Below are 25,368 nucleotides of genomic sequence, written 5' to 3' on the forward strand. Positions count from 1 at the left end.
TAGCATTTGGTACCATCAGCCGCACAGTGCCCTCACCTTTGCTCACTGAGCAAGTTAGCACTCTTACGTCATGGAATTGAGTAGCGACATAACATACTGAGCAGTTGCTGTTCTAGTGAGCATAGAAACACCATGCTCACCACCGTCACCACAGAGCAGAAGGAAGGAAAACAATTATGAGTCATGATTCATATTGTCATATTTGGTATGCTCTAACCAAGTAATCATTACATCATGACCCACTGAACTGAGAGCGGCTGAGTACACCCATTTTAGCCTGCTGAGAAGAGAGCCATGAAGCATTCGTTGGCCATAGGCATGGCTGTTATTTTTTATTCTGGTGCTGACATCCTGATGCATTGTGTGTAGGTTGTGGATGAGCATAGCAGATTTTCATTCTAGCTGATGGTTAGACCTGAATAAATTTTGACATGACAAAAGATTATTGACTGGTGATTCATGCAAGATATGTATATGTAATACTTTCAAATTTTTCCTTATGTTTAGGCTGCAGGTTTTGACGTCTGCATTTTATAGTATTAGGTCCTGATGTAAAGTAACAGCAAGGTCTTTGCTTATTTGTCCTTGAGATTAGTTTTTTTTAAGATACTGTACTTTCATTAATTGTATTAATCCGAGTGTAGCACACATGTGAATACAAACTCCCTCCTACCAAATTTAAAATCTGACTTCGATATTCCATGTGACTTTTTTTCAATTCCGTACTTTCATTTACAGCCTTTCCACAACTGTTTCACGATTTTTGCATCTGCCATTGTGTATTTATCTTACTATCTCCAGGTGATGAGCTGATTGATGATTTCATTTCTGTTCTTTAATCACCATTACATAATGCCTGTTATGACTTTTCCTCAGATATTCCACCATTTTCATCCTGAAAATTTATAATTTGCATATCTCTATAAATATTAACCTGTTACTGCTTACATAAATCAAACAAGTAGGGATGTGCGAGTAGTACTTTTATTCTTGAGTTGGGCATCAAGTCATAGTAATTACTCGCGAGTTTGAATTGTACGACTACAATAATTTCTGGACCTGGCTATCTATGCATGCACCAACATATTCTCATTTTTCCAATCCCCCACTGCATTTTTCTTGTGAACACTTGGCCTGATGTAAAAGAGAAAATTCGATTAGGAGTGTTGATGGTAATTTTGTTAGAATTAAGAGATGAATGAAAGTGAACCTTGACAGTTCCAAATTATGTATCCAAAATCCTAGGAAGAGCCCAGAGTAAAGGCATTAAAGCTTGATTGCAATGAAGATGAATCTTGAAAGATTTGATATTTACAAATTTTTCGTCATGCTCAGGCTGCAGGTTTTGTTGCCTGTATGTTATAGTATTACTATCTGTAAAATTATCTTTCGCTACTCACTTGTGTGGCTGGAATGGCCAGTTATTGTAATGCCAAAATTGCAAGTTTTGGAAACCTATCTTCTTGACGACCTCACCAGGCCAGGCACAGTACGTGAGATGACTGCAAGTGACAAGTTGTATGTGTCCAGTTGCAGTTGATGGTCAGAGGATTCAGTGTCAAGGATGTCGTCAAAAAACTCCATGGAGAACTACTTTTTAGGCTAGTATTCTGGTCGCCAATAAAATAATACAATTTACATTTCTGCTTGAGACCAGCTATATTTGTGAGCGTTTCTTGGCAAGTGGAGGTGACTATGCCTTGACTTACTGGACTACTTTGGGCCTGCATTCCTGTGACACTTCGTACTAGCTTCTTTTTTTGATAACTGCTGATAATTCAGAGTGTGTTTGTTCTGTAACTGGCGGGGCAAACTTTTTGTAGAGCCAGTAGAGAGTTGTAATATATACTATTTTAAATATCATTTGGCTGTTGTTTTGTCAGTATTGGGTAAAGATGCACCAAATTAAAGAGGATAGCAATGTGTGTCTACAGAAGGCCTCATTTGGCCTACACGTCCTTCAGTGTTTGATGTACTTTGGCTTACATTTAATTGATGTTCAGAAGAACTAAAGTACTGGAGCCTCCTCTTAACAAACTGGATGTTGGTGTCATAGCAATATGCTGATGACCCTGTTTCAGATCCCAACATTGCAAAATTAGTACAATTGCAATCTTTGCTGTCAAATGTGTTCCGAATATGAGCAGGTGAGAAGGCGGAGCTCAGACAAGTGGGAAAGGGTGCCCTTTGGGTGAGCCCAATTATTGGTGAGTTTTGCAGATGGGGAGGGGAGTACAGAGAGTGAGAGATGGAGTGAATTTGATGTTACCAAATGTAGGTACTGCATGTACTTCTTATAGGAAGTTCACAGGCCACAAGTATTTCAAGCTTGCCTCTGCTAAGATAATGCATTAGGTACTCATTTAGAGAGGATTATGGCGAACGATGATGATACAGCTTTGATTGTTTCCATCTTGCTCTTGAAACTAGCCATGGAGCCATACTATGTACTGACTTCCTATGTAACCTTTACGCATTATTTCTGCATTTGAATAAAGAAAATAGGGGAAGGTATAAAATTATTGCATAAGAATGTATGAGTGATGTAGTGGTCAACTCCAATTACTCAATGTACACCACCAAGTTGGACAGCTGCTACTATCAAAAATGTATTCAGCACACATAACGACGACTTGAATAGTTGACTACTTCATGTAAAGTCAGCTGAAACTCCTAGGCCAAGGTAATTAAACATTGTTGACTTAACACACAATTCTTACACGAGTTTGATGTTACCACTTCCTGTTGGCAGATTTCTGACCATACTGGACTCGACAGGGCTGAAACCAATGTTAACTACTCGACTAGACTTGGCAGTGTAATAGTATTTGAAGCACTTAAGTCGAGTACCAACTGCTTGACTCGATTCAAATTTTTAAGTACTTGCACAGCCCTACAAGCAAAGTAAGAATCACTCTCACTCTCGTCGATATAGTGGGCAGTGTCCAGAGCTTGCAGAGACCGTTCACCAGAGCTCTATGTTAATAGCTCCTGAATGTCAAGGATGGGTGTAGGTCCTTGATGGATAAATGTTTTCTGGGTTAAATAGGTGTAGGTCCTTGATGCCTAACTTCACTTCGAATTGCACTTAGTAGTGACCCCTTCCATTCTTTAATGTGATAATAGTGTTAGCAGTACTAAACCAATTATCCAAAAGAGAAAATTAAGAAACAGCAATTAAACTTTAAATTAGTTCAGTCCTTATCATTCTTTCAATTTCTAGTATAAAGTATAATTACATACATATTATTTTCCAATTTCATATTTGTTTTTGGATCTACTCTCACTGTGAAATGTCAGCATTTGTTTTATATTACCTGTTCATAGCCTCCCTTCCTCATTGTTTGTGGCTGACATTTGGTCTTCAACGGAAGGTGTATTTTTTAACAAATATGTACAGCAGACTTGAAAAGTGAGCGTGCAATCCTCACAAATACAATTTTCCCAGGTTTGAATTTCTGTCAGTATTACTGTAAGAAAAAGGTTCATGGATGGTGTTAAGAGTGGAAATTTCTCAAAAGAACAGAATTGTTTTATTTAGAGAACCTTACCCCAAAACAGTCTCAAAATTATAAAAGCCTTTGGACATCAACCCCTTATTTTCTGATATGGGGTACTTGGTGTGAAATGGTAAAAATATACCCATGAAAAGCCAGTAAAATTTCTGAAATTGAAAAATCAGGAATAGTCGATAAATTTTGAAACTTGAAAAGTATGTGAACTCTGATTCAAGAGGAGTGAGCACTCAAAAGTTCTGACTTAACATGGGAATGGATCAAGAATTAGTGTATTCCCAGTATCCCTGAATAGAAAAGTTGAATGTGTGTTACATAGCGGCTTTTGAATCTCACACCAATGCACTTATTGTTAGATTTAGAATTTCAGCTGCCACCAATCAGCGGCTAGTGTTGAGGAAAATAGTGGTCAAAAAGACAGCTATGAGAAATGTCTGAACACTCACTCTGAGCTAATACATGGAGGTCACTTTCAAATTCCTAAGTTGTAATTGTAGCACTCCAAGAACTTACTCCACCTGAATGCAGCAATTGGACTCCAAAAATTGAAGGGTATCATCTAAAGAAAGAAAATAAATATTTCATTTAGCTAGATGACTCCATGTTCTTCAGTATTTGGAAGGAATCTTAAAAATGAATATGGGCAGTGTTGCAAATTTGGGGTATTTCTCCTATGGTTTGGCATATTTGCGCTAGTATTAGATTAAAAAAAAGTCAAATGCATATGTCAAAAATGTCTAGTAGGTTGGTGGACTTCCTGGCTTATAATATACAAAATATTTCCAAGTTAAGTAGGGTATTAGACCAACTTGATGGTTAGGACATCAACAATTATGCTTCTAATCTCGTAGGAGATGGCAGCGGATGTTCATCATCAAAGTGAAGGCGGGCATCAAGGTGGTCAGTGCAGTAATTTTTATTTCACTGCTGATATGGTGAAATTTACATTAACACTAGAATGACTGGGGTAAGCCGCGCCAGCAGTCAATTGACAGTTCACCCTTTTCTTGCGCTCTTTCATTCGTTTTCCCTCCATATTTTTACCTTACGAGTGTAAAAGTGTTCTGATTATATTTTACGGTTATATGTAGTGTTAGGAAAAAAACTGAACTTTCCAAAAAAAAATTAATTACACCTAAAAAAATTTTATTGTAAATTAAAAATGAGTCTCACTTGCATAGTTAAAAATAATATGTCATATGTTTTAAAACACAAGTAGCATTTCAAAACACGTTACATATTTGCTTTAGTTTTCTTGGTCAATAATATATATCAGAAAAAAAAAGAAGACTGCATTAAAATGAAGCACCACAAATTCGGTCTCAAGGTATGTATTTTTTTACTCTCTAATCATCTTTGCAAATGTTCTGATTACGTTCACACATGTATTTGCAAAACATACATAAGCGTTAAAATGAAATAATTTTCCTGGAACATAGAAAAACATTAATTTCTGCCCATGCAAATAAAAAAAACGTGGGATTTTTCTGGGTCAGAAACCATGATGCACAGGAGGTGCAAATTGCCGATATTGACTCTTCTGAAGACGCCTAGTAGGATCAAGGTGAAAATGTCGTCACCTTTTGACAAAAAAATGCGGTGAAGACCTGAAAGATCAACAAATCCAAACAAGATGAACAAATCAAGAGTGCCATGGTAGACTACGAGACAACAAAAGAGATGTCAGCGCTAAGGTAAAGTGATTGAACTTGTGGAATGAGACGCATGTTTGAATCGATAGAAAGGAACACTTTCGGAATGTTTCATTATGTATTTCATTTTATCGATCCTCTGTGATTAATTTTTAGCATTGTAAGTAATATGTCTTCTGGAGACCTAGCATCACGGGACAATGAGACTGACATAGGCAGTGCTGATTGACCCAGAAATATATTCAAAGACGTTCAATGAGCACGTTGTATAAAATATCCATGGAACGAGCAGAACGGAGGAATATTGAAGGAAACCATCAGAAGAAATGACGATCACTGGAAAGGGAGAATGCATGAAAGTGGTCGAGTTGACTGGAAGGTGGTAGAAAATATCCATGATCACGTATATAACCCTGGTAACGATCACCAGAAATGCCTCTGAGCAGCAGACTGTATCAATTTCGGGGAAGAAAAAACAACACAAACCTTTGTGCTGCAACCAGTGAAAATTCAACTGCTATAATTAAGGAAAATTGTTAATGCTTTCTTAATTGCTAATAAATTTCATTCTTCCTATCAACTGTGAACAAAAAAGTTTTCAATGACTTTGTTCAAAAGATATAGTTTTTATTGGATTATCTAGGAGAAAATCACCAGTTCTCAAGAATGGGATGACCACAGTGTGGACCGTAGGGTGACCACAGAGTGGACCGTATGGTGACCACAGTGTGTGACTGCTGCATCTATGATGAGACAGTAACCAGCATGCAAGATGTAACACATCGCCGAAAGGGTATTCTGCGGGCGCTCATGCAGGCAATGCACCATGCAGGAGAAGCGGGGGTGCTGTGGCACCTGGCTTGGTTGGCAGCAGCTACACAGTCATGCAACAATGAATTTCAGCTAAATGAATGTTCATCACTGCCCACCAACAGAATGCTTAGTAAGCTTAGTAGTGACTCTTTACGACACAACATACCATGGTTTAGCTTATCTCTCCTTCACACAAACTGTAAAATCGCACATAAAAACTGTTTTAAAGACATAAGAGTCAAACTTGAGTTGTATTCATGTGTGGTTTGGTGCACACTATCATATTTGACGAAATTGATACCAAGGATCCACAAAGAGAGCTAAATTACGGTATTAAATACAAAAGTGGTCAATTGGCCACTCGCGGTCATTCTAGGTAAAAGCTGACATTTCTCTGGACATGAATTTTTCCCCCCAAAAACACTTCATTTTGAGGTTATTTGTTCCAAAATATTATAGTCAAAAAATCTCAGGGTTATTGGTCAGCAAATAACGAAATGGTGTGCGAAAGAAAAACACCATGTGGAAAAATTTTCTGGTCCAGTACTGGATTTATACTGGGCCAGTATTAATCCAGTACTAGACCAGAACCAGCCAGTACTGGGCCAGAACCGGCCAGTATTAATCCAGAACTGGACCAGAACCTGCCAGTACTGGGCCAGAACCTCTGGTCCAGATTGGGAAATTAATGCATGTACAGAAATTAACCTTCAATTTTTGAAATATAATTTTAAAAATATGCTTCAATAAAAAATCATAAATATACATTTGTTAATAAATTTATTGCGTTATCACAGAATAAAAATTATCTACAATTTTAACTAAGATCTTACAGTGAATACTATTTTACATGTTTCTTTCAAGGAAGTTTGGTCTATTAAGGAAGTTAAAGGTTAAAAAATAGTGTATTACATCATCTGAATTATTCTTTCATGCGCGTAGCGTGTTGTCTTTTGTCATTTGCGCTCAGTGCCATCTTGGATTCTCTGGACTGGAAATTTCACTCCTGTTCGCTCTCTAGAATAACCATAGAGCGTACGGGAAATTCCCTTTCTTTCAATTTTAGAGTCCAGAACTCTATGTAAATGCCCAATGGTGACGTCAGTTTCCGGTCCCCATCCCACTGCCACTTTCGAGCCTGGGTCGCTACCTCTGGTGTAGATAAGAGCGCTCAGTCTCGCTTGTGGTGTGTGTCAACATGCCCAGGTATCGTTCTCAAAGAAGAGGGGCTCCTCGGAGATCGGTGGAGAAAATCATCAAGGATTGCACTGTTCACAAGGCAAACAATTCTGGAGCTGTAAATGTATGGGTTACTGACCCCATTGGACCAGACTTCCTTGGAAGTAAGTTCTTTAAAATAACTATAATCCTATTAATAGCCAGGCCACATGCCATCACTGGTGCTTTGATGAATCACCTACAAGGCCTTAGTCTAAAAAACTGCCTTTTATAAACTCTTAACTAATTTGCTTGGGGCCGATTAAGCTTTGGACAGTGTATAATTACAGGTTAGTTATTGTTTTGTTGGTTATTGCATACACAGTAATCTGAACACTAATGAAACAATAATAATAATAATAATATATTTATTTACCCAGCGATTGAGTTACAAGGTTTGTACACAATATAAGGCACGTCAAGAATAATAATAGTAGAAACTATTTACAAAGAAGACAGCATTCCAACAAAGCAAAAATTAGCATTGATCAAAAATACACATAGAAAGGGATCGGCTAAAACCTCATTGCCATTATAATTCAGCTAATTAAACAAAAGAATCTTTCAACTGTCTTAAGAGTTACAAGATATTTACACAGTATAAGGCATGTCAAGGATAATGATATTAGAAACTATTCACAAAGTGGACAGCATTCCCAACAAAAATTAACATTAATCAAAAGTAAACATTACAAGGGATCAGCTAAAAACTCATTGACATTATAATAAAGCTTAATAAGCAGAAGATCTTTCACTTGTCTTTTAAAAGATTTGTCATTCAGCAATTTAATAGATAATGGTAGATGATTGTGTGTGTGTGAATGAAAGACAAAACAACAGTGATAGTAAATAAATGGAGAGGATAAAGATATTTCAATGCTTTTATGCTTTCTCCATCCTTCATTTTCAGACTTTGCGGAACACTATGCGAAATCAGGAAATATAAAGGTGGAAGATCACAGTTATGTCAAGAAGCAGTTGTGCACAAGATGGTGCGAAATTCAAAAAGCGGCTAAGGCCAACTTAAATGCGTCTATTTAATGAAATATTAATTGTTAATTACTATCTTTTTTGACCATAAATCTTTCTATGTAACCATATTATATGATTTTGAATAAACCTTTAAAATATTTTTTATCAATTGCGATTATTTTATTCAAATTTGATTATAGTACTGGGCCGGAACCGGCCCAGTACCGGTCTAGTAACGGCCCGGAACCAGCCCAGTACAGGCCTGGAACCGGCCCAGTACTGGGCCGGTACTGGCCTGTTCTTGCCAATTTTGGAAGTATCCCAGTACTGAGCCAATACTTGCCCAGGAAAAAATTTTTCCACACCCTAACGGTCAATTGACCGCCCCCGGTCATTCTAGAGTTAAAGGCTGTATTACTGTAAGGGAGAATGCATAAGGAAACCACCGCATTGTCATCCTTAGCAATTATAGTTAATCCAATCTCTCAATTTTATGTGGCAAAATGTGATGGAATCCTTTCAAGTAAAATAAAATGAAAAAGGTGTCCAAGGACTTGGGTCAGTCCTAGGCATTCACACTGTATTATTACTTATACCCTCTCCCTCCCGAAGATCTCTTGGAGAGTAGGCCCCAAGATGAAAATTTTCTTTTTATTTCTTGTAATTAAGAGCTTAAATAAAACATGTATAAGACAAAGTTTAAAAAAAATGAAGTGCAAGAGATAGCTTAGAATGTTTACACCTCATCACCAACTATTGATTTACACAGTGCCCACTATTTGACCCTTCAACTGCATAAAATCAAGGATTTACTGTTTTGTTATAGTGAGAATAAACATAGAAAACTTTGACAGTAAGTAGGCATAGTAAATATTTTAAGGGAGAAATGGAGAAAATAAAACCATGGCCAGTTTATAAAAACATACATTCACGATTTTATTCAGAAAGGGACAAAAGTAAAATTATTTCATTTTAAAGACAATTTAAAACACAAATACATATACTTAAATAAATTAAAATTAATGTTTACAAAAGAAGAATTGTCTTTCAAGGATGGTCAAACTACATTACTTTATTATATCGTAGTTGGTGTCAGTAGACATAGGTAAACCTGAGGATATTTAATAGGTGCACAATATGATACACCAATCAGGATCAATAAAACAACTATGCACTAATTGTTGCTGATGTGATATTGATAAAGGCTCACATCATGATAAAAAACATGACATTTAAATATTGATAGAATAGATTAAATTCCAATTTACCCAAAAACTTCATTTGTCATAATTAACAGCAAAGGAAGAAGGTAGTCAAGACATCAGGCACACATACACATGCTAATTTTCTAGCTTCCTAATCAGTGATAAACAATTAACAAAATCAAATCAAAAAATTAATCATTAAAATAGTTAGAACTTATTTACAATTTTTCTATAACCAATTCTTGGCAACATTAAGGAGCAGCTGCACACTGCAGTTAACAAAATTAAAACAATGCTGACAGAATGTCTCCCACTTCACTCTTAATCATCCATTTCCTTATAATGTTGAATAGACCTTGTCCACTATTGTAAATATTTCATCGAAGTGAGGCCTCTTCTCAGGCTCATATTCCCAGCATCGAAGCATCAACTGGTACAGTTCGGGAGGGGTGCCTTCTGGAGCTGGCATTCTGTAACCTGAATAATCACTTTCTTGAATAATTAAGCACAAGTAATCAGGTTCAGGTAATTAAGCAATAATAATCATTATTCCGTATATAATTGTGCATCATGCTTGCTACAAAAAAGCTTGCGACAAAAAGTTTTTATGAAGCTAGTCAAGGCAAACTAGATATGATTAATAAACGATTTAAGTTTTTCCTGGTGAATACTTCTGGCAAATATTTCTCGGGTTTGCATCCAGGTTAAAGCTTTTATGTAAGCCGAAACGTCGGCTTACATAAAAGCTTTAACCTGGATGCAAACCCGAGAAATATTTGTCAGTAGATATGATTAGATTAGATTCATATGATTATCGATAAAATCTAAAATTTCCATTCCCAAGCATTTCTTAAATATTTCTTATGCTAGTAGCACCATGAATAGTATGATTTTGTGCACCCCACAGGAATCCAATGACTGGTAAGTATTTTCAAGAATTTAACCCAATAATAAAGAGCACTCAGGGGCAGTCTGGCCAGGTCAATGATTGCCGAGGGCCCCGAGCTTAGGGGCCCCCACAATGTTTACATCTATTATGAAGCATAAATGAAAGGTATCATTAAAGAGATATGTGTAATATTTCAAACCCTGCCACGTGAACGGCTGTGAAATATAAAAGAATGCCATGAGAAAAAATTTCCCTGGACCGGGAATCGAACCACGGACCTTTGGCTTTCCCGGCCAATGCGCAGACCACTATGCTATCCAGGTTCTTTAATTCCCAAGGCAATTATACCGAGGCTCAAGCACTAGGTGTTAAGCCCTCGTAGTCCATCAAGGATGGCAAAGGACTTCCAAGAAGCCACAGCCGGTTGAGAGCCTCAAACCTGTGCTAAAGCTGCTCAAAGCGGTAGCGGGAATTTTTTATCATGGCAATTCTTGTATATTTCACCGCCATTCACATGGCAGGGTTAGAAATATTACACATACCGCTTTGCATGGCTCACGTTTTTATCTAAGAGCAAGAATAGCGTCAAAATTCATTTTCAGGCATGCAATTTCTTAAAATTTTCCTGGGGAGGCCTGAGGAGGGGTAAAGAGGGCCACGAGGGCCCCCAATCACCCCAGACCCAAGATTGCATTGCACCCAGGATTGAGCACCAGCCTTCACAATTTTACTTCAGTTATCAACTCATAATATTATGCTTTAACATAGACACAAGTAACAATAAGAAATCCTGATGATTGTATAACTGTAGGCTTGTGTAAAAAAACCACAAATCAAACTGATACCTAAATTTTCAATTCTGTCACCTTCTAAAATACTAATACAAACCCAGCTCAAAACTTAAATTTTGGGCTTTGATTTAAGTGAAGAGGTTTTCCACAACAGGTTAGCAGAACAAATTATTAAGAGCTTCATAAAAATAGGGAACAAATTAGCGCACAAAAAAATCAAACTCAATACAAAATTCTATATTCGAAACTTAAAATCAAAAAACCCAGAAGATTCTAGGAAGCAATAATGTGTATTCAACACTAAGCCACTACTTTGATAACAGTTATAAATAGGACAGAATGAATCACGGGCTTCATTTATATATAGATATATGTAGTGTTCAAGATAACTTATATGTACTACCGTGAACTGAGAATTTGTTCATTTAATCTATGGGAAGTTTTTTCTTATTAAATCTCAGCAAACTAATTCAATTGCTCCTGCCACGGGACAATTGCGAGGTGTACTTGAGGACTGATGAAATGCACCTTCTACCGAGTGTTAATATCTTAAAAATAGTATACTGTATGATTAAATTAAAAAGTAGTCAGTTTCTTTCCCAAGTATTTCTGTTAACCCATTTTGCTCAATAGCACACCCATATTTCAGCAGACAATTATTTTACTAATTAAAATAATCAATTTTAATTTTTTTAACAAAAATGAAAATTTGCACAAAAAAATCAAATTTTCAGAATATTGATTAAAAAATTCAAAATTGAATGTTAATTGATCAACCATTGTTTCTAAATTTAAATTTCCTATCCCTTATACAGATTATTATAAGAATTACTCTGCTGATTAATTATGTACTATGTAAAATAATTAAGTATTTCACTCTGCAGAAAAGTATTCTGTGGGTTTTTCTCGGGCCCGAAGACTTTATTCCCTTTCTTTAGCTATCTGGTCTCCTTAAATATACTTTTATGGATTAGGAAATGATTTTTGTAAAAAAAAGCAGAGCCCTGGGTTTCTTGCAACCCGGACATGAAAATACCATGGTCTTCAAAGTTTCAATTGAAGGCCCTCCACAGACTTTTGGAGTAAAGTTAAGACTGGACAGAATATTTTAGTTACTACCCTAATTTTCTTCTCTAATTAAACTGCGATTGTTCATTTTATCAAATATGGGCTGAAAAAAAACTTGAGAGGAATAGTTTAATGTCATCAAAATCAAAAAAATTTCTTCGAAAAACGTCATGAAATAGTCCAATCTCGATCAGCTGTATTTTACATCATGCACAAGAATGTTATTGAGAAAAGCACATTTGGTAATCGCCTTTCTTAATGGATCGTAATTAGCAAAATGAAGTCAAATAATATGATACATCGAGTCACAATCTCCTATTCTTAGCCCTTTAGTGGGCAGTAAGCTTACCTTAGAATAGATCTGAATTGATTTTTCAAAACAAAAAGTCAATTACAATTAAATTGAATATTGTAGAGATATAATCTATATTTTACCATTTTTATTTCCATTCCCTAGTCCCTACCTTCAATTTGGATTGAACCCTGTGTGCACTACTTCTCTTAGCCAAGTAGAAATTGTGGGAAACACAAGAAAGAGAAAGAGGAGGGATCACATAAACATGAAAGTTCTGAGATACAGGAATGTTCTCCTCTGATATAATATCCTGGTAAAGGTCCCACAGCCTCTCAACATGGTAACTTGAGATCCACTGAGTCAGTAGCAACAACCGAGTGCTGGTGGGGGCTTAGACCTCACAGTGAATACACCACCTGCGTGGGCACCACTGTGCACACACCTACGCAGCCACGTAAATGTTACAATATTGGCAAGAGCAACAAACCCATGAACCCTTAAATTGCGCGAGTTAGCAGGCAATGCTATAAAGAAAAAAATAGAAAGCCATGGGATCGGAAAGTAATGTACGCATTTTTTAAATCTTTTTTTCACTGCTAATCATGGCAAATCAAATAATTATGATTGTGTGAATCAGAGTAATTATATGAACCCACAATTTTTTGAGCTACAATGGGTTGAAATAGGTATATTTAAAATTTTCATAAGGCAATTTTCATCTGATGACTAACAAAAAAAAAAAAATATGCTGTGAGTGCAGAAACAAAGAGTCTTGCCAACGTTAATAAAAAATATTTCAAATATTTTGTGCTTGCACAGCCCAGTTTTGTTATAGCAACCGATGAGGAAGTTGACACCTTGTAGACATCAACCACTGCGGCCTGCGGCCAAACTTGAGGGAACTACCACTGTGGCCAACCGCAGCAAATCACCGAACGTTTCCACTGTTTGACTGCGTATTGTGGCTGCTCAGATGTGTGGCAGCCTCCATTGCCACATGATGACGTCTTTATACGGCAACGTTTGCAATAAAAGTAGATTGACCATATAAATGAGTTTTAAAGAATTTTTGATAATGCCCTTTTACAATACGTTATCTTAAGTTATGAATTAAAAATGAAAGAGTCTCATGCAAGACTCTGGCTGTGACCTTGAAGACAAAAAATTGCATTTCGGGTTTGGGCGCAAAATTGAAATCCTTGCCACTGCTCCCTGCCGGTTCGTAAGTACATACCAACTTCATGCAATCTGCTCCCAATTCCAGTTCTAAGGGCCAAAAACTGGCGGTACCAAGACTTGAGTAACGAAACCGACCCATCTATACCATGAATCTTTGCCTCTAGCTATCATAGATTAGCAAGAAATTAGGAATTTTTCCTTCCACACTAGAAGAATCCTAATGTGTGCTCATGTACAGAGGACCTCACATATGCAGCATGGGTAAGGCAGCACTCAGAGCTAGCATGTAGCACATCAAATATGCATGAGAGCTTCTCTTTCTTTTACAATGTATTTGCAAAAGGATTGCCAAGAGGAACATGAGATGGCTAGGGGAGGAGAAGTGCTTCGGGTAAAGACGTAGTAGGGAGGCAGGGTATGGTTTACCCCATCTGGTGGGAGTTGAATGGAAGCGCTTTGTTAACCTTTATGGTTCATCTGAAATAATCGTACATAATCCCGAGCTACGTAGAATTAAATACAGATTCTTTTATATGAAATGACTTAATTTTGTAATTTGTAGATCTTGGATTAGTTCATGGCTACAAATACACACATAATCATTAGCCTCACTTTCTTCAAACCATTCTCAATTTCAATAAATATTAGGAAATCCGTTATTAGATCTCGATTGCATATAGAGAGAATGATTCTAGGAAGAAATGACTCGCATAATGGCTTGCAGTGTATCTCCACACATAGATAATGCTGAATAATTTCAATATAAAAATAAATATTACATTCATTACCCAAAGACAAAATGCACCTACCTGAATCTATTTTTTCTCTTGCTTTCGTATTATTTAAGCCACTATATGGCACACCTCCACAAGCAAAGATTTCCCAGGCAAGGACACCATAGCTCCAAACATCACAGAGGGATGTGTATTTCCCTGAAACATAAGGGCCATTCAACCACAGTCTAAAGTAATACCAGAAAAAACTTCTCTGCAGATAAAATTATTAATATAATAGGTATGTTGAAATAAAATTCACATGTGCAAAAACATTGCCCCAGCTCTGTCAAATTTACATGAAAACCATTAGAATATCAAGACCCAACTAGCACAGATTTTGCCTTCTCCCTAAATACGAGGATATTATACATATATGCCATGACGAAACCCACACATGAGGAAGTTTCATAAGAGAGGTTTTTCAGTAAAGGAGCATGTTATCCTTTTCAAAAGGGTGAACTTTATTTCCAGGATGCAATTATGTACTCATTTGGAGGCAAGAAAATAATGCCTAATAATCTTATTCATAGGCGGATCCAGGGGGGGGGGGGGCACAGGGGCACGTGCCCCCCCCAGACCATCAAAAATATGCATGATTTTTAATAACGTCCCATTATCATTGCGTTCGTTTTGAATTACGAGGTATCCTTGTGCCCCACCCAGAACAAAATCCTGGATACGGCCTTGCTTGTGCCCCTCCCAGAAAAAAATCCTGGATCCGCCCCTGATCTTATGTACTCACAAACAACACCACAGATGACGTGTTACCATAAGAGAAACGTAACTTTGCATTCCTAAACAACGTTACCCAAGGTTGAACGTCTTGGACGAATTGCTAGCATTTCTGGCACTAAGCCACAGAGCTGTTATACTGGAGAAATTTCAGAATGGTTATACTAAATGTTTACAGAGAAGCCAATTTTTTAATAAAGTTGGTTTATTAACAGTAGTTTTCAGGAAATTCATTTTACCACCTATTGACAAAGCATACCTGAGGAAAGTCATCCATATTAACCCCATCATTAGAGAGCAAAATTTCAGAAATGCATCATAAAGGCTTCAGACCCCTTTTCTGAAAAACCTCTCTTATGAAACTTCCTCATGTGTGAAAAATTTTTTTCTCCACTGAAAGTCATGTTTATCCCATCCCCAGCCATCACAGATTTGAACTTATCCTTGGAGAAATAAGATATTGTGGGGATAAGTTTATCCTCCATGTTTATAATCCCTTTTTCCACGATTTCAAGCGTTTGGGGAGGGGATGTCACAGTACCATATCGCCAAAATTGTCTGCATAGCGGCGCTGACGTCCTCCATTACCGTTAAAGCCATTATAGTGGCTTCGTGCTTACATTTTTGTTGTTGTGTATAGTGGTGTTTGTGAGTAAAAACTGTTGATTATTTTGTGTATACAATAATAGTTAAAATGATAATGCGACCTAAGCATCATTTTGGTGTGCCTGGGTTGATGTGGGCTATGCCGGTACGCACAGTTGTATTAAGGTTCAAGTCCTGGCAGTGGCAGAAACTTTTCAGAGATGGCCGTATCCCTGCTTGTGTGTAGTGTGGAGGCAACTCCCAGTGCAACAATGGGACGTTAAGCCCTGGTTAAGCCTATCGTTACAACGTGGCTAATTCCAACACAGGGTTTCTATCCTCCAACCCTTACCTCATGGCTCAAATGACCTTAGCTGTCAGTTAACTCCAAATACCATACCTTAGACCAGGGGTCTCCTAAGTACGGCCCACGCACTCATTTCAAGTAGCGCGCGATTCTCGCTCGTTTAACTCTGTGAGACGCCGCTAGGAGCATTGCACCGCTGTATTGCTCGTTAAAGTCGCCTTCAACTGTTCGTAAATAAGAAATACGCCATCGGATACTTCAGTAGACGTTGGTATCGAATACTTAAGTCATCGGCAAATTTGCTATTCGGCCCACGTGGCGATTCGGAACTTGGAATGTGGCCCTCGTGGCCAAGTAAATTGGAGACCCCTGCCTTAGACAATACGGAGCTCACGATACCCGGGATATTCCATAACATAGGTTCTTCCGGTGTTTATATATCACTTTCTTTGTGATCAAGTGAGCAATTTAAATAACTGCGCAACTGCCATCATTGATGAATGAACAAAAATAGATTAAGAGCCCAGAAAAATTTCCCCTCTTTATAATGTTTACTCATTAAAAAAAAATTTTCTCATTAAATTTTAGCAATAGTAGATTGAATCTACCAGGTATAGCGTCTCTGTCAGCAATCTTCCGTAAATTCAGCCCTTGGACTTTTGACTCACAAGCCTCGTGATTTGCCTTTACGGAATATTTTGCTTTCCCATATCTAATAACAACACCAGACACTTTTTGTATTTCGATCTAATGGTGCTAAGTCTTTCCTGAGTCAAAAAGAACATCCCAATCTTTCACGTCTTGAATTTGACTTTAATGATTACATGACAATGAGATTTATTCTTCAAGGGCTTTTAAAGTAACTCTCATTCTGTAAAAATTAAATGCTTGCCACTTGGCAGAGCTAAGATAATAGCTATTCAACGTCCAACCATGTTTCAATTAAACCCACTAAGATACAAGTTGGGTCAGTTTTGATCAGCGTGCCTTATAAACAACATTCCCCCAGCTCAACGGAGAACTTACAAGGTTTTGCTACAGCCATTTCAACCCCCCCATCTTATAGTTAACCAACATTGTTATATTAAATATACTTTTCTAAAAACCGAGCGACCATTATTTATTGAACTGCAGTGAAACAAAGATACGGCATAGTTTCAAACACATCTTTCTGCACGCAATTTTTGGAGAGGGCCGCTTGACGTCATACTGACCTGACGTCATAGTGACAACGTTGGGTTCCGATTTCATTATGCTTTCGTAATGATTTCGTCATGTCCCGCAGATGTGGGATTTTCCCACGGAATGAGAACATGCATGCTGTTTTTACCATCGTGTTAAATAACCATTAACTTACGTCCATCCCGCAAACATAAAAATCTATTTTGGATGACCTTGGAAGCCAAAATTTTGGTACAAGAGGATTTTTAATGGCTCCATTTGGCGTTATTTCGCTGGGGCGATGGAAAACAACCTTGGAGAAATTCTAGAGAATCTTCCGAAAGAGATTCCATGGGTTCATATGGGGTTATTCTCGGGACCAAAACAAAATCTGTGTATAAGTGAGGTCATCGTATAACTGAGGGTCATATAACCTTGAGGCTCTACTGCAATTCACTTGATAATAATGTATTTCCTAAACACTTACCAAAATGTAGAGCTTCTGGGGCGGTCCATTTAATTGGTATTTGCTTCATTCCATCAGAAACGATATACTCCTCCTCTTCTCTTGACATTCCAAAGTCTGATATCTTTACTATGTTTTCATGACCTGTGAATTTTTTCAAACAAAACTGATTTTTATTATTTTAGTAGGAGCAATGCTGAAGTTGGGAATACCGTAATAATTTCTCTGTTAAAAGAAGCTGGATCACAATGGTAATACCTTAGGTATTCAGAATAAATTTTTAACACTAGAAGAATGAAATTAGATGTACAATTTAAGGATAGTATGGGGAAAAATTTGACCCACAACACATATTTTACACAAGAAATAATTTTTTATAGTGCATTGCATATTTAGTTGACACTATGGGCATTAAGGAGAACAATGATGGCAAATTTCCACTCCACCAGCAGGCATCCAGACAGCATTTGCAACCACTCATAACTGCGCACCAAATGGTGTAGTTCAAAAAAAGAATAATGGATTGCACGGAAGACGATGTAAATACAAACATTTTTAAGTGTAAATGACAATTTCTATGCAGGAATATACATACGTTGAAAATTCTTTCTTGTTATTTTCATGTACTAACTCGCTTTTGCTTGCTGGGGGTGGGGGGGGTGGCTCAGCCCCTTAAAAAGGCCTGCAGCCCCTTATGTTTACTATGTAAGGTCATATACTTTTTGTCTTCCATTTGTTACTTGAGAATCGTTTATTGTTCAATGGGGAACTTGCATGGGTCGTCGATTGCTCTAAAACTAAGCTTTTGAATAAGTAAAATGGATACATTAGGTTGCAAAAATTCCTAAAGTTTTTCCATTCATCATCAAAAGAAATAAAAAAAATTGACTTTAAAATCGAGAAAAATTTCTTTGAGCTGACCACTGCGCAAAGACACTCGAGCGTTGCCGAGGCTAGGCGTGAGGTCATAGGTGCCAACACAACTGTAGGGAGTTGGGAAATACGCTGAGTGCATGCTGTAAAATTTGTTTTAAGGGATTATTTAGCCTCTCATCGTCACTTTATTTTGTTCTGTTATTCTTAAGCAAGTTTTCTCATTGCTATTGTGCCACGATTATTACTTGGGATATTAATGATGCCACATTGGGATGATGAAGTAAAAGCGTTTCACTTCGTACGTTTTAGTTATCAGAAAAATGGATGATACTGTTGCCGCTCGTTCGAATAGTACATCTGAAATTCATCCACATCTACATAATACCCTGCAAGCTGTCTAAAAGCCATGTGGCAGGGGGTGTTAGGACACCAGCCTTTTTTTATGACACCAAAAATTGATGCCACGACCCTCATGGAATTAATTTGTTATGACAAATCATTGCTATGCGTCAGCGGGAAATCAAATTGTAAAAGAAACTTGTAATACTGGAGGATATCGATCGTAAGCTTACAAGCTGTGCTGTTGTATTTGGCAACGCCGTATTAGCAGAGAAGGTAGGCAGAATCTGCCCTACGGTACAAATTCACAGCAAAACTGTCTGCACACAATCCATATGTGAGATCGCGAATCGGTTCCGTTGCCAACACACACACACAAGCTACAACCTATTTCAATAATATACGTAAATCCATAAACAATGTACTAGCATACACCATAAAAATATAGTGGGAAATTGGCAAATACAAATATCAAAATCTGGAAGTCACTACCAATCTTATATTCATCACGTACAACTTACAATTACAGAGCTCGTTAAGAAGAAAACACAATTTATTCACAGATTTAAAGCCTTAAATTAGCCCACGCAAGTGACACAGGTGACTTTTCTCATTACTATTCGTTGTAATAATAGAATAACAAACTTCACACACAGTTTTGATTTTAATAGATTGATCATGAAATGTCATATCTACAGTGAACAATGGAGGTGAACATGCCACTGACAATTTTTACACTAATGTTAGAAATGTATCGATAGCGTAATAGCACTTTTTAGAATTCAATCATGATGGAACACTGATAACACTTGGCTGATATTTTTCAACCTTGTCAAACTTTGTGCGTTACAACCACTGGCACTGTGATTATCAGCAGTAGCTTAACGAGAGATGTCACGTTGAAAATAACACTATTTTGGCACAGAAAATGTTCCTAGATGTCTCCAATCGGCGAGCAAAATTTGCATTGACTGGAATTCACCTCATAATACAAGCACAGGCAGTCCTAAACGACAAATTCTCTGGTACCTACGAATAAATGGATGACGGTATTGTATATAAGAGCAAAGCGGACATTAGTAAACATAAAAATTGTTCTAATTACATACTTAAATGAATGATATGCCGTCGATAAAATCAACTTACAATTAACGTATCCCCCTTCCAACGGCCGTGGCTCCAACTCCTACAACGATGTTATTTAGTTATTATAAAATTTTTGGTTTAACTAGTCCAGTTTTATATTTTATGTCCTTACTCAGATATTAAAATTATAAATAATACAAAATATGAGGGCTTTCGTGCCTCTATCATCGGATATTTATCTTTAAATAGAAAATAATCGACACGTCTCACAAACGAAGCTCTCACAACTGCTGGCAACTATTACAAACAATCACAACAATTGCGTCGTGTGATGTTTAGGCACCTTTGATGTCATCGAGACTTTGTCGGCAGTGGGGGGTAGAGAGTTTTTGGCGCGCTTTAAAATTTGCTATATTTATCACTGAATATCTAGCGAAGGAAAACTCAGATGTAGATGCGGTTTTCTTTGTTGAATTCAGAAAATAATTTTCTATCTGTCTGTGAAATAAAAAAAAATTCATGCAAGTTCCCCATTGGCTACATTAGATATTAGGGCATTTCCATGAAAATGTCAACTTCATCTCTCAAATTAATATTTAGGTAATAGATAGGTACCGTATTTGCACGAATCTAAGACGACCCCCCCCCCCTTATTTGGAACTTGACTAGGGAAAAATTTTTTTTTCCTCATAACGACACGAATAAACGATGAATGCGGGAATGTTGGGCTGGGTTGCCTATGTCCCAGGAAACGTAGGATTTTTGACGAGTAATTATGATATTCATTAAAGGATTCAAACAAGATTTTAGCTAATTACAGGAATACTAGTACTTTATCGAGACACTTAGGCCATATTGATGATTCGACTAATATCTCTTTCAAATATCCTAAAGGAACACGCCGCCTCGCTAAAAATATTTGCTTTCCACTCGGCATTTACGCTATTATGGATTTCTATCTGATGTTAAAATTCTTATCCATCAAAGGCCAATCCAAGGCGTATTCATGAGAGCAATATGCATGTTGTGCATAAAACAACCGCTTTCGCCGGCGCAGTGATTGGTTGTGAGATGGGTGAGATCACAATGCCTAAAAATAGTCTATTTTTGAATTGTTCCTGTCTAATAAACATATGTATTTTTAACTTATGTATTTTTGTTTTTATTTTATTTATCTTACTTAACATATGTATTTTTAACAATTGAGGCAGTGTGTAAAGCGTGAATAATGTTGCGTTGATCGTCAGCAGCACGCCCACCTGGATCCTCGGCTTCATCTCTCTACTTGTTTTCACCAAGTATCTCACTCTACCACCACCCCTACTGTCATGTGCTAGTAGACAATCCAAGGCGTTCTGCAACATTCAAGCGCTTCTAGCCCGGATTCTTTTCTTCAAGTTCAATTATTTTCAGTCCATCTCTTTAAGTTCTCAAAAGTTTCTTCGGAGGGGCCATGGTCCGAAGATGAATAAAATTAAACCAGTGAAAGTGAAACCCAACTTTACACAACCCACACGGAAAACACTCAGTGGTTTGAATTCAACCCACCCTCGAAAATACGGAACCACTCGTACGAGGTGAAGTTCGGAACTGATGCTATCACTTACAGCATACACAGAGCATACTGCAGAGGGTGAAGCATGACCATATGACTGTGCCATGAAACTTTTTGTCTTAAAGATACCCATTCTTTTCTAATTAGCGTAGTGCCAGATGAACAGATGAATTTGGATTGTTAGTAGGGAGAAACAAAATATCATGAGAAGATATCCCTTCATAAGTAACTTTGACAAGTGAGACTTATGTTATTACTCGTAAATTGATAACTGATAATAACCTGATATCCTGTTTTCCAAAAAAAATGCCGCATTAACTGCCGAGAAGCTCAGTTACGAGGATATCGAGTTTCACCAAAAATCACCATTGTATTTTTCTAACTAGTTCCTTGCTTAAAATGCTTCAATAACGTTAGAAATACATCGTGTTTGGTCTCATTCTCTTTTGAATTACTTGCAAATTACTAACATTTCAATCAAATAAAGTATAATAGCAATTGCCGAAATTCATTGTTAGATAACTTTTGGGCTAATAGGTGACTCATGCAGCAGTTGACCTCCAGAAACAGGGAACTTTGAAGTGGGTAGGCTGAATAAGTTCAGCGGGTGAGAAAGGGAGAGGCGTGAAAAAGGTTTCTTTTGTTCTTGTGTAACTGGATATTTTCTTTCAAGGCAAAGGTCTTTGTAATACGATCCCTGCGCAAACTGGGACCTCTTATGTGAATTTGGAGAAGAGGAAAGTGTCAGAGGCGGGAGGCGAGTGCTGAATGGAGGGAGATAACGGATCTTGGGAAATGCACTAAAGTTACTTTACCATGGCACTGAACTTCTCCCTACGGTAGTTCCATCTCCTGAGGAAGATTCAAACTATGTGCCTCTCGTTATTAGCCATAAATGACACATTGTATTTATTTTGTCTCATTTTCGTCAAACGATGAGTGCGAGAAAATTATACTTAGGGACCGCGATATTCAAACGACCAATACGGGAAAACGATACTTCGGGGAATGATAAATGTGGGAAAAAATTACATTGTCTATATGGAACTTTATTTGGGGCCAGAAACAGCAAACGATGAATGGGGGAAAACGATCAATGCGGGAACAATAGATCGGGGTTCCACTGACTACTTTTCTTTTGAAAGCGGCAGTGTAATGACTTCTTTTCTCTGCCATCGTAATACTCAGAAAGGCACAGGATCACAACTGAATCAATCTCTCTAATCAGAGGCAAATCATGTTGCCTTCTTACCGTCGCCCTGAGAAAAATGCAACGACTTTGTAGCAGTTAATTCCGCCATGGCATTGAGGCTTTAACACTACATTTTAGGTAAATTGTAACCAATCACACGAACATTTTGTGAGTTGTTCGAGCTTTAACTTGAATGGAGCCGAACCCAAGGTAATCCAGGGGATCTCGCGGACACAGCAGAAGTGCACCCAGTGACTGATCGGCACGCACCGAATCTTTGCCTGCTGCCTAAAAATGGAAAATGTTTTTTTACTAAAACACAAAATTAAATAAGCTAAATTACTGTTCAGCAATTTTTGACGTTAATTTTTCGTTGTATAGCTACCAGGTGGCAAACTCAGGTATGTGATTGTTTGTATGATTGCCGCGCCGCCAATTGATTTTTGTAGGTATTTTTTGAACTAATCCCCAAACTTAATTTTATATGAATAGACGGATAAATAATTGGGAATTCAGTGTTTTCATAATTTTTCCTGGGGTTTCAGACAATTTAAGAGGGGGTCTTCATAAGACTTTTTGTCGTATCTCGTCTTGTTCACCCCAAACATTTGTATAAGTGAGTGAGTGGTCGTTAAGGGGCTTTATAGTATATAGACTCGCCACGCTGCGCGTGCTCGTTAGGGGTCTACGCCGAAGGATCTCCACTTTGCGCATTAGCACTAGATATTGATCGTCAGTTTTTACGTAATTCTATTGTGTGTATCATCCTCTCTTAAGCTTATGAAGGGATACCACAGTCACAACTTATTCATGTTTCAAGAAATTGGTAAAGTAATGTGAAAAATAATTAAGAAACGTTTTTGTAACATTTATCCTAGCAACCGATTAGCCTGGTCGATAGAGTGTTATTACGGCTGGGGGCCCGTGTTCAATACCCTATCAACCCTATGGACAGAACTTGTGGAAAAACCCAAAGCACCCTTTTGTGAAAGGTATGTACAGAAAGGGATAGTCCTTCACACTGATTATTAGACATTTCCTATCTTGGTTTCTGTGGATAGATCGTAAGACCCTTGGCAAATTTGTGTCTTATTTCCAAGCTGTCAAAATTTGCTTGCTTTCGTACACTGATGCATTGAAATGTAAAACATTCCCATTACACATATGAGTATTCTCTGATCAGGATATCTATAAGAATATATTTCCTAGTATGCATTGACAAAAAGCTCCATTTCCACCCGAGAATTTTCCCTCTGCGTGCGAGGAATTAGCAAGACAAAGCAAGCAGCTTGGCTCAACGGCAACATAATATTTTTTTTCTTAAAATCAAAACCTTTCCCTTCAGAATTGAGATAAGTAGATGATTTTTAACAATAAATAACTTTGCAGTTTTCTTCAAATTTGATACGCAGCATGTTGGGGCCTAAGACATAAGAAACTTAATATAGTAGGCGACTACTTTTAACTTTTCAAAAATCCAAATTTTCTTGTTCTAAAGGGTGTTACATTGGTATAACAACATTTTTATTCAAATACTGTGGAATTGGTGAATACCTTTAAAGTGTGGACGGACCAATTCCGAAAATGAGATAAAGTATCGGCGAATATTTATGGTATCAGTAGCATTGGTATCTGCAGTCGAATCAGTGCTTTTCTGATATTTTCAATTTTCAGATTTTTACCATCACTATGGCTAATCAAACGAGGTTTCAACTTCTACCACTAGAGTGCTCTGGTACCAAATGACATCAGTAAGGTTATCTTATTGTATTATTAAAACTTTTTCAGTGAATTAAGTGTTTTACCTGTGTAGTTAGGGTTGTTTCATGATCTGGTTTCTTAGTTGGCCGAGCCAGCTTAAAGTGCTTGAGGTGAAATTCTGAGTTTGTAATATTCCTGGAATGGAGTCTATTTGGTAATGATTTGGGGGGAGGAGAACTGGTACAGAACTGAGAGGAGAACTGGGAACGGAATCAGTTTCGGAAATTTCTGGTATCTGTCCATCCCAACTTTAAAGAGAATATAGTCTGAAGATTTTTGTGTAGAAGATTCAATCCAATATAAATAATGGTTAGGCGACAATTACAAGGAGAAGATAAAGTAAAAAAATTCATGTTCTTCAGGGAAATGTTTTTTACAGCTTTTGCTATAATTTTTATCAAAAACTATTGGCTCCAATGAATGCAGCATCTCTTTCTATAAGTGATTGAACAAACTACGGCCGTTAAACAGTTGAAAGAAAATTAATTGCCCAGGGCCGTACTCTTTGGTGGGCAGATGGTGGTGAAAAGTTATAATGTTAACAAGGGGAGTAATGAACGAAAACAAGATAAAACACTAACAGATTATACAAATGCGAAACTCACTCACTCACCTCGCGGATTTGCTCCAAGGAACAAATGTCCCCGTAGGACACACGCATTCACTCACTCAGGTTTGTGAAGCTCTCGCTTACGACAGTGACCGTCAAACACACGGGAGTTGGGAAATTAGAATCTCTTTCTACATTAGAATACATTGTTAAACAGTGCAAAGTGCAATATTAATTTTCATGTTGCTATTGGCAGCACCACACTCCCGGCCTTATGGACAAACGAGTCTCCTTAAGAACCCATACTGTCAACTAAACATGAAACGCACTATAGATCTGACAAGTCAACAAATCTTACAATATATCAGAATGAAATATTTTAAAC

At 37.4% G+C, this 25,368-nt stretch overlaps 1 protein-coding gene and 1 long non-coding RNA gene across 4 annotated transcripts in view; one reads left to right on the top strand and one right to left on the bottom strand.

Annotated features, from left to right (window-relative positions):
* The first annotated feature begins 6,700 nt into the window (after positions 1 to 6,700).
* LOC124160306 lies at positions 6,701 to 9,553 on the top strand. Its single transcript, XR_006865140.1, has 2 exons — positions 6,701 to 7,323; positions 8,109 to 9,553. It is a non-coding gene; the product is annotated as an uncharacterized LOC124160306 (long non-coding RNA).
* The window catches only part of LOC124160276 (tyrosine-protein kinase Fer), a 70,808-nt gene continuing 54,521 nt past the window's right edge, over positions 9,082 to 25,368 (bottom strand). For all 3 annotated transcript variants that reach the window (XM_046536120.1, XM_046536112.1, XM_046536104.1), the window contains 3 exons: positions 17,646 to 17,768; positions 14,407 to 14,529; positions 9,082 to 9,852 (listed from right to left, as the gene is read on the bottom strand). In XM_046536120.1, the coding sequence (XP_046392076.1) occupies positions 9,713 to 9,852; positions 14,407 to 14,529; positions 17,646 to 17,768 (386 nt within the window). In that variant the 3' untranslated portion in view covers positions 9,082 to 9,712. The remainder of the gene's footprint in view (positions 9,853 to 14,406; positions 14,530 to 17,645; positions 17,769 to 25,368) is intronic.

The sequence above is a fragment of the Ischnura elegans genome, chromosome 1, assembly GCF_921293095.1.
Source record: "Ischnura elegans chromosome 1, ioIscEleg1.1, whole genome shotgun sequence".
Classification (NCBI taxonomy): Eukaryota; Metazoa; Arthropoda; class Insecta; order Odonata; family Coenagrionidae; genus Ischnura; species Ischnura elegans.